The following is a 10,023-nucleotide window of genomic DNA, read 5'->3' as shown; positions in this document are numbered from 1 at the left end:
CTCATCTTCCGCCTAGGAATCCTCCAACCACAAGGGATGAACTCGGGTTTCACCAGTTTCCTCATTTCCCCTCCCCCCACCTTGTCTCAGTCAAATCCATCGAATTCAGCACCGCCTTCCTAACCTGCAATCTTCTTCCCGACCTCTCCGCCCCCACCCCAGTCTGACCTATCACCCTCACCTTGACCTCTTTCCACCTATCACATTTCTGACGCCCCTCCCCCAAGTCCCTCCTCCCTACCTTTTATCTTAGCCTGCTGGACAAACTTTCCTCATTCCTGAAGAAGGGCTTATGCCTTTCTCCTGTTCCCTGGATGCTGCCTGACCTGCTGCGCTTTTCCAGCAATACATTTTCAGCTCTGATCTCCAGCATCTGCAGACCTCACTTTCTCCTACAGAGAAACATAGATAAGCTGCAGAGCTGGGCTGAGAGGTGGCAAATCAACTTTATTGCTAAAAAGTGTGAGGTGATTCACCTTGGAAGGAGTAACAGGAATGCAGAGTACTGGGCTAATGGTAAGACTCTTGGTAGTGTAGATGAGCAGAGAGATCTCAGTGTCCAGGTACATAGATCCTTAAAAGTTGCCACCCAGGTTGATAGGGTTGTTAAGAAGGCATATGGTGTGTTAACTTTTATTGGTAGACGGATTAAGTTTCAGAACCATGAGCGGCACGGTAGTACAGTGGTTAGCACTGCTGCTTCACAGCGCCAGAGACCCGGGTTCAATTCCCGCCTCAGGCGACTCTCTGTGTGGAGTTTGCACATTCTCCCCGTGTCTGCATGGGTTTCCTCCGGGTGCTCCAGTTTCCTCCCACAATCCAAAAATGTGCAGGGGTGAGGTGAATTGGCCATGCTAAATTGCCCGTAGTGTTAGGTGAAGGGGTAAATGTAGGAGAATGGGTCTGGGTGGGTTACGCTTCGGCGGGTCGGTGTGGACTTGTTGGGCCGAAGGGCCTGTTTCCACACTGTAAGTAATCTAATCTAATCTAATCTAATCTAATCATGCTGCAGTTGTACAAAACTCTGGTGTGGCCACATTTGAAATATTGCATACAGATCCGTTCACTGCATTGTAAGAAGGATGTGGAATCTTTGGAAAGGGTTCAGAGGAGGTTTACGAGGATGTGGCCTGGTATGGATGGAAGGTCTTACAAGGAAACACTGAGGGACTTGAGGCTGTTTTCATTACAGAGAAGAAGTTGAGAGGTGACTTAATTGAGACATATAAGATAATCAGAGGGTGGGATAGTTTGGACAGTGAGAGCCTTTTTCCTCAGATGGTGATGGCTAGCACGAGGGAACATAACTTTAAACTGAGGGGTAATAGATGTTAGACAGATGTCAGAGGTAATTTCTTTACTCAGAGTAGTAGGCACGCCAACTTTAAGGGCATTTAAATGGTCATTGGATAGGCATATGGATGAGAATAGAATAGTGTAAATTAGATGGGCTTCAAATTGGTTCCACAGGTTGGGGCAACATTGAGGACTGAAGGGCCTGTACTGCACTGTAATATTCTATGTTCTAATGCCACTTTGCCATGGCTTCTTCCCATATTCTAGGCTGACAATATTGTGGTTGATACTTAATTGCCCTCTGAAACAAAGTCGAGAGTCAATTAGTTCAAGATCAACAAATGCCAGCCTTGCCAGCACTGTCCAAATCCCATACAATAAAGAAATAAATGTTTGGCAGGAGCTGTAATTAAAATCCAGACCTTTACAATCTGGTCGGAGTCTATCTGTAAAGGAGCCTTGCAAACTAGCACTATACATTATACATTGGACAATGGCATTATACATTAGACCATCTCAGTCAGCATGAAATATTGCAGGAATAGTCAGAATAACTTAATCTTTTGCCATAATATATACCAGTACCTGTGTATTAATTAACTCCTGATGAACATTCTGCAGATGCATTGTCATTGCATGGATGCGGTCCTCAACATTAGTCAGCTGGCTTTCAAGGTTATTTTTTTCCTTCTGCTTCTTTTGTACCTATAGTAATAAGATCAGAAAGTATAATTTAATGTCTTACATTGTGTGAATGTGTGAAATATTTTACTGGTGATGCAAATATTATCAATCTGTTTAACCGATATTGCTGTATAACTTGCTGCTACGAAGCAGCATCTGAGCCAGTTCAGCAGATTAAAAACATATTTAGTGTTTCTTGTAATACAACTGAATTTAAAATGTGACTAACTTTAGCATTAATTTAAATACGATATTTAAACTAAATTTACATTACACACTGTGTTTCTTTTGAATTTCCTGCAACTTATGTATCATCAATGAAAGAATAATTACACTTCAACACATTTGCAGTTTTATTATAGGCAATAACTGAGAACAACTACTTGAATGAAAAAAATGGCCTCTTCATTTAGTCTGCAGCCTTAGCATGGTTGACTATGCTACCTTTCTTTAATGCCTCTCCATTGTTATCCAGCTACCTGGGACTGCACTTATCTGGTATCATTCATTTTTTTTAAAATGTTACCATACTGCTTTATTTTGTAACCTAGGCCCTGAATATTGAGGTCCCATTGGGATTCACTGAATTTCCTCCACTCATAGCTGTCTATTTAGAAAATCACCTGCAGTCGTATCTTCTTCTGCTCCTGTACCATTACCATGATCCATGCCTATTTCTCATTTATATTTTGTCCGTTGGTGACATCGTCTGAAAATATAGCACTGTTTTTCACATGTAAACTGCTAACATTCAGAAAGAAAGACGACTTTATGTCGCTCCTTTTTATGACTTTCGGATTTATCAAGGCACTTTACAACCAATTTTGCATTGTAATCACTGATGTAATGTAAAAATGTCTACCTACTAGGAACACAGCAAATTTCCAGAGGCAGGAGTGCAATATTGTCTAAAAAAAATCAAATGTGTATGATGCTGATTTAGAGATAAGTATTTATCAGGATACTGGATACAACTTTTTCAAAATAGTGCCATAGCATCTTTGACATCTTCCTAAGGTGTACATCAATGGTCAATTTCTTATCCAAAGAACAGCAACTCTAACAGTGTATTGTTTCTTTGGTACTGCACTTTTGAGTGTTAGCCTTGATTTTTACATTCAGCTTCTGGAGTAGGACTTGAATTTCAAATTTTGTGATGCAAATGTGGGCATGCCATAAACTGGCCTGCAGACAGTCCAGGTCTTCCACTGCTGATGGATTATCAGACTGCTTGTCCAATATCTTGTACAGATGTGTAATATTGGGAAGACAGAAACCATTGTCTACCACCCCAGTTTCAAACTCTCCTAGCTACCAAGTCAATTGTTCCTCCTGTCTGAGGCAGACCACACTGTTCACAACCTTAGTACCATACTTGACCCCAATATCTGGTTTCATTCCTATCTCTAAGCGATCAATCAAACTTCCTATTTTCACCTTCATGACATAATTGGCCCCTCATCAACCTTTGCCTCTGCCTTTATCTGCTGCTGAAACCCTGGTGCAAATCTTTCATACACCTGTAGGTCTGGCAGTATCTGTTGAGAGAGGATCAATGTTTTGTGCCGTGAAGAAGAGTCACACTGAACTTGAAGGTTCAACTATTTCTATTTCTTTTTCCACAGGCGCCTCCATACCAGATTTTTTCCAGAATTCTTTGTGTTTGTTTTAGATTTCCAGTATTTTGATTTCATTTGATACCCCGATTAGAGTCATAGAGATACACAGCACGGAAACAGCCCCATCAATCCAACTCATCTACACCAACCAATTAAATCCTAAATTAATCTCGTCCCATTTGCCAGCATTTGGTCCATATCTCTCTGTTTTAAAAAAAAATTCTCAAGGTCAAGGACCAGGCTCGCAGGAAAGTAGTCTGACACAGAACAAACAGCCAAGAGGCGAGTCTGCTAGAATATAAGTGTTTTATTCCCCGCAGCGTCGCCACAACCAGGTCTCGTACTTACAACGGGTCTGGTTTATACTCACTCTACGTGTTACCGGAACTGGGAGCCGTCAGTTCTCGTAGAGCGGTTGCCAACAACCCACGCTCGGCGGTTAAACGCAACCCCGGAGCAGACTCTACCGAACTGGAGACTTTTCCAGCTGATATACTCTTTTCGAGATCTAAACATTCATGTGAACAGCAGAGCAAGGCTGAAAAACACATTCCATTCTGGTCACATACAGATAAGAAGATTCACACGGGAAGGTGTGTAATAAGATTCACACGGGACTAAGCGACACCTTCCATTTTCGGTTAGATTCACACATGTATTGGGACACAATTTTAACCCTTTCACCACACTCTCGAAAACCTTCCTTTTCATATACCCATTGAGATGCCTTTGGCATGTTATAATTGTACAAGCCTCCACCACTTCCTCTGGCAGCTCACTCCGTACATGTACCACCCTCTGAGTGAAAAAGTTGCCCCTTAGGTCCCTTTTATATCTTTTCCCTCTCACCCTAAAACTCTGCCCTCTCGTTCTGAATTCCCCCAGCCCAGGGAAAATACTTTGTCTATTTATCCTATCCATGTCCCTCATGACTTTATAAACCTCTCTAAGGTCACCTCCTCAGCCTTTGACGCTCCAGGAAAAACTGCCCCAGCTTGTACAGCCTCACCCTATAGCTCAAAATCCACTAACCTTGGCAACATCCTTGTAAATCTTTTTTGAACCCTTTCAAGTTTCACAACATCGTTCCAATAGAAAGGAGACCAGAATTGCACGCTATAGTCCAAAAGTGGCCTAACCAATGTCCTGTACAGCCGCAATATGACCTCCCAACTCCTGTACTCAATACTCTGACCAATAAAGGAAAGCATACCAAACCCCTTCTTCACTATCCTATCTATCTGCGACTCCACTTTCAAGGATCTATGAACATGCACTCCAAGGTCTTTTGTTCAGCAACACGCCCGAGGATCTTACCATTAAGTGTATAAGTCCTGCTAAAATTTGCCTTCCCAGAATGCAGCACCTCATATTTATCTAACTTATAAAAATTGGAATCCTTATTTTCCAGTCCATAGCGTTGCCTCACTACTGAATCCCTTTGTGCAAACTGAGGCCTTTCGGTCCATTAATTCTGCATCGACCCTTTGGAGAGCACCTCACCTCCCAACCCTATTCCCATGGCCCTGCATTTACCATTGCCAACCCACCTAGCCTGCACAACTTTGGATTGTGGAAGAAAACCCATGCTGACATAGGAAGGACATACAAACTCTACAAAGACAATCACTCAAGGCTGGAATTGAACCTAAGTCTCTGCTAAGCTGTGGTATTGTGTGCAATCTGCTCTAGATGCCCAAACTCCTAAAATATCTGCTTTCATAGGAATAGTTTCGCTGTAAATGGCATAGTATTAAATATTTTCACATCATGATACAATCATACATTAAACACTGTTTAGCTGTTAAATAAATTCGATGGATATAAATTATATGTTATTTTTACTAAGTTTTATTCAACCATGTTTTTGTTTCTCGAGGTGATAAACACAAATCTCATTCTGCTTCCGAAAAATAAATTAACGTTAGGCTGTACATTACTTTTAGTAATAGTGGTTGAATATACGATGAGAAATGTCTCTAATAAAAAGGCAGTGGATATACAGATCGCCTAATACAACTCTGTACCATGGAAGACCCGGGTATCAGGTATAGTCTTACGAAGCGCTGAAGTTGATATTAACACTTTAGCGGGATGAAAAAGTACTTTAAAAACTACGGTTTTGTTTCCTGCCGAATTATAGTGGGTGGACGGAAAACTAGTGTGAGATTCAAGTAAATTGCGAAGTTTTAGTGATTGATATTGTATTTCATGAAAGGAAAGCACAACTGAATCACAAAACCAAAATCGAAAGTAGAATTTCACCCTCATTCGACAAAGGAGGGAAACAGCTATTTTCAATAATGAATTACGTTGTATTTTAACTAAATGCACTGACGGGGACTTTCGTCCCTGGGGCCACCAGTTACCTCATCTTCCAAAGACTTGTTTTCTGCATTTGCCACGGGTATAGCGAAGCCATCGTCCCAATTTATTTCGCACAGGACATTGTTCGTCATTTTCCACACTTTATTTCAATGAAAATCGAGTCTTAAAATAAAACAATTCAAGACGGTCGACGTTGCTGTGTAGGAGCGGGACTCCCTAGGTTACCGTCAGCGCCCTTAGCAACCGCGTTAGAGATGGAGTTTCCGGTTGTAATCAGACGCATTTCCGGGAGGACGGGAAAACCGCTGGAGGGCGCTCTGACTCCGTGTGGAGGTGGTGGAAGGTAAATTGTGTGTTTTTTTTCTGTTCCTGTTCGCATTCGTTTCGTGATTCATAACGGAAGAGTTACTATGGTGATTCGATTTATTGTGTTTGTGTTTTTTTTAACCCAAAATGTCTCTTTGTCCCCGCAGAAAGGTGAGAGACAGTTTTTCAACCCCTACCACTAACTGGTCTTGGGGGGGCGGTAATGTTCAGAAAAGTGGAATGCAAACCACTTTCCAGGGAAAAACCAGGGCAGTCATCGATCAGGAATTGAGTAGAAAAATTAAAATAGACAAGGAAATTCTATTCTTATGAAGGAAAGATAAAAAATGCATTGGAAACAATTCAGAGACGGTAAAAATAAACCTTTCATCAGTGGATCGGCTAGACCTCTATCTGCTGAAATGCAATGAGTAAGTGGTGATGTGATTGAGGCATATAAGATTCTGAGGGGTCTTGACTGGGTGCATGTGGAAAGGATGTATACTCTTGTGTGAGAATCCAGAGCTAAGAGACCAGCAACTAGAAATTTTCTTTCCCACAGAATTTAGAAGTCTCCCAAAAGGCAATGTGTTTGAATATTTAAGGCAAATGAAAGAATAATCTGGGTTAGGCTGGAATGTGAAGTAATTAGATGGACAGTAATCTGATGGAATAATCGAGCAGACTTGAACACGAAGTGACCTATTACTGCTCCTAACACACATGTTCATAATTTAAAAAAATTCATTCTCAGGATGAGGGCATCGCTTGCTAGGCCAGCATTCATTGCCCATCCCTAATTTCCCAGAGGGCAGTTAAGAGTCGATCACATTGCTGTGGATCTGGAGTTACATGTAGGCCAGACCAGGTACGGATGGCAGTTTCCTTCCTGAAAAGACATTAGTGAGCCAGATGGGTTTTTCCTGACAATCGATTCATGGTTATCGCTAGATTCTTAATCCCAGATATTTATTGAATTCAAATTCTACCATGGCAGGATTTGAACCCAGGTCCCCAGTATGTTATCTGAGTTTCTGGATTAACAGTACTACTAGGAAATTGCCTCCCTTTAAATATTGAAAAGGCATCTGGATGGGTATATGAATGGGAAAGGTTTAAAGGGATATGGGCCAAATGCTGGCAAATGGGACTAGATTAATTTAAGATACCTGGGCTGACGGACGAATGGGACCAAACAGTCTGTTTCTGTGCTATACATATTGAAATAATAGGGTTATACTTTAAATAAAAATTAAGATCTAGCAAGCACAACGCTTAGGGGTGGCACGATGGCACAGTGGTTTGCACTGCTGCCTCACAGCACCAGATTCGATTCCAGCCTCAGGTAACTGTCTGTGTGGAGTTTGCACTTTCTCCTCGGGTCTGTGTGGGTTTCCTCCGGTGCTCCGGTTTCCTCCCACAATCCAAAGATGTGCAGGTCAGGTGAATTGGCCATGTTAAATTGCCCATAGTGTTAGGTGCATTCGTCAGAGGGAAATGGGTCTGGGTGGGTTACACTTCAGAGGGTCGGTGTGGACTGGTTGAGCCGAAGGGCCTGTTTCCACACTATAGGAAATCTAATCTAAGCATGGGAATAACATATTACAAATAAACTAGCAAGGATCTGCAAATATAAGTCAGACCACTATGTGCCATTTATTAACTTTAGTGCTTTTTTTTCCTTCTGTGCTTCTAGGGCGATATGATATAATGGTAATTGCACTAAATTTAAAAAATGGTATGGAGTGATCCAGTAGTGCAGGTTAATGCTGTCATGATCTAAGTTGAAATTCCATTGCTGCACCTGGAGGAATTTGGATTTAGTTAATAAAGTAATTCTGACCATAAAACTCTCAACCATTGTAAAAACCCATCTGTTCACTAAAATCCTTTAGGGAAGGAAATCTGCTGTGACCCCAGACAATATTGTAGCTAATTGCTTGGTTAGATGGGTACAAGTCAAATAACATTCAAAAGCTCTCTGAAGTTGTATAGCAAATCACTTAAATGTGCCAAATTGCTACAGAAAAATAAAAAAAAACAAACCACCCAGTTTTGGCTAAGGCATGTCATTACCATGGCAAAACAGGGCCAGTTGACCCTATAAAGCCTATGTAACTAATATTGAGAGGCTTGTGGCAAATCGCAATGGTTATCCCCAGTATCATAGATGACGGTCTTCAACCAATTAAGTTCATTGCATGTGATGTTAAGAAATAGCTAAGGACGTGGGCGGCACGGTGGCACAGTGGTTAGCACTGCTGCCTCACAGCACCTGAGACCTGGGTTCAATTCCCGCCTCAGGCGACTGACTGTGTGGAGTTTGCACGTTCTCCCTGTGTCTGTGTGGGTTTCCTCCGGGTGCTCCGGTTTCCTCCCACAGTCTAAAAGATGTGCAGGTCAGGTGAATTGGCCATGCTAAATTGCCCGTAATGTTAGGTAAGGGGTAAATGTAGGGCATGGGTGGGTTGCGCTTCAGCGGGTCGGTGTGGACTTGTTGGGCCGAAGGGCCTGTTTCCACGCTGTAATGTAATGTAATGATATTGCAAAGGCTATGACTCCAACAACCTTATGGCAATATTACTAAAAACTTGTCATCTAGAACTAGTTGTACCCCAAGCAATGCTGTTCCAGTACAGATACAAACTGGTATCTACCCGAGTATGTGGTAAGTTTCCCAGCTGTATCCTGTTCACAAAAAGCAGAAAAAATCCAATTCAATCAATTACTGGCCGATCAATCCACATTTGATCATTAGTAAAGTGATGAATTGAATCAGCAATGGTGTTGTTAAGTGGCATCTGAAAAGGAGTGAGCTGCTCATTTTATTTTCAGTTTGCATTCTGCAGGGCCACTTGACTCCTGGTGTCATTGTAGCCTTGATCCAAACGTGGACAAAAGAGTTGAACTTCAGAGGTGAGTTGAGGGGTTAAATTAGACCGAATATAACATCAAAGAGCCTGACAAAAACTGGAATCAATGGTAATTGAGGAGAAAGTGCTCAATTGGTTGGAGTCGTACCTAGCATACAGGAAGATTGTTATGGTTGTTGGAAGTCAACCATCCCAGCTCCAGGATGTCACTGTATGTGTTTCTCAGTGTAGTTTCCTACTCCTAGTCACCTTTTGTCTCATCAATACTCTTCCCTCCATCATAATGTCAGAAGTGGGGATGTTCACTGATGATTGATTGTACAATATTTAGCAGTGTTCACAGCTTCTCAGATAATGAAGCAATTTGTGTTTTCATGCAGCCAACTGGACAACATTCAAACCTGGGCTGACAAGTGCCTGGAAATGATTGTGTTGTTGGCCATATATAAACAATTTGAATGACAGTATAAGAGACATAACACATTTCCAGCTCTGATCTCCAGCATCTGCAGACCTCACTTTCTCCCCAGTATAAGAGACATGGTTGGTGAGTTTGTGGATGACACCAAAATTGGTCGTACAGTGGACAGTGAAGAAGATTGTCTAAGAGTACAACGGGATTTTGATCAACTGGGCTAATGAGATGAGGAATGGTAGATGGAGTTTAGATCGGATATGTTGCATTTTGATAAGAGAACGCAGGACAGGACTTATACAATTTACCATAGGGACCTGGGGTATGTTGTCAAAGAGAAATCTAAGGGTGCAGGTATGTAGTTTCTTGGAAATGGTGTCACAGGTAGACCAGGTAGTGAAGGTGGTGTTTGGCACACTTGCCTTCATCAGTCAGAGCATTGAGTACAGGAGTTGGAGGGTGGGGGGGGGGGGGACGGGACATCATGTTACAGCTGTACAAG

The 10,023-nt window shown here is 42.0% G+C and overlaps 1 protein-coding gene across 1 annotated transcript in view; it reads right to left on the bottom strand.

Moving 5' to 3' along the window:
- Positions 1-6,152, bottom strand: part of LOC122556012 (coiled-coil domain-containing protein 39-like) — a 144,561-nt gene extending 138,409 nt beyond the window's left edge. Inside the window, exons 1-2 of the mRNA XM_043702364.1 lie at positions 5,969-6,152; positions 1,882-2,001 (exon numbers count right to left, since the gene is read on the bottom strand). Coding sequence (XP_043558299.1) covers positions 1,882-2,001; positions 5,969-6,058 — 210 coding nt within the window. The 5' untranslated portion in view covers positions 6,059-6,152. The remainder of the gene's footprint in view (positions 1-1,881; positions 2,002-5,968) is intronic.
- Positions 6,153-10,023: the final 3,871 nt, after the last annotated feature.

The sequence above is a fragment of the Chiloscyllium plagiosum genome, chromosome 13 (genome assembly GCF_004010195.1).
Source record: "Chiloscyllium plagiosum isolate BGI_BamShark_2017 chromosome 13, ASM401019v2, whole genome shotgun sequence".
NCBI lineage: Eukaryota > Metazoa > Chordata > Chondrichthyes > Orectolobiformes > Hemiscylliidae > Chiloscyllium > Chiloscyllium plagiosum.
This window is presented reverse-complemented; position numbering and strand designations above follow the sequence as displayed.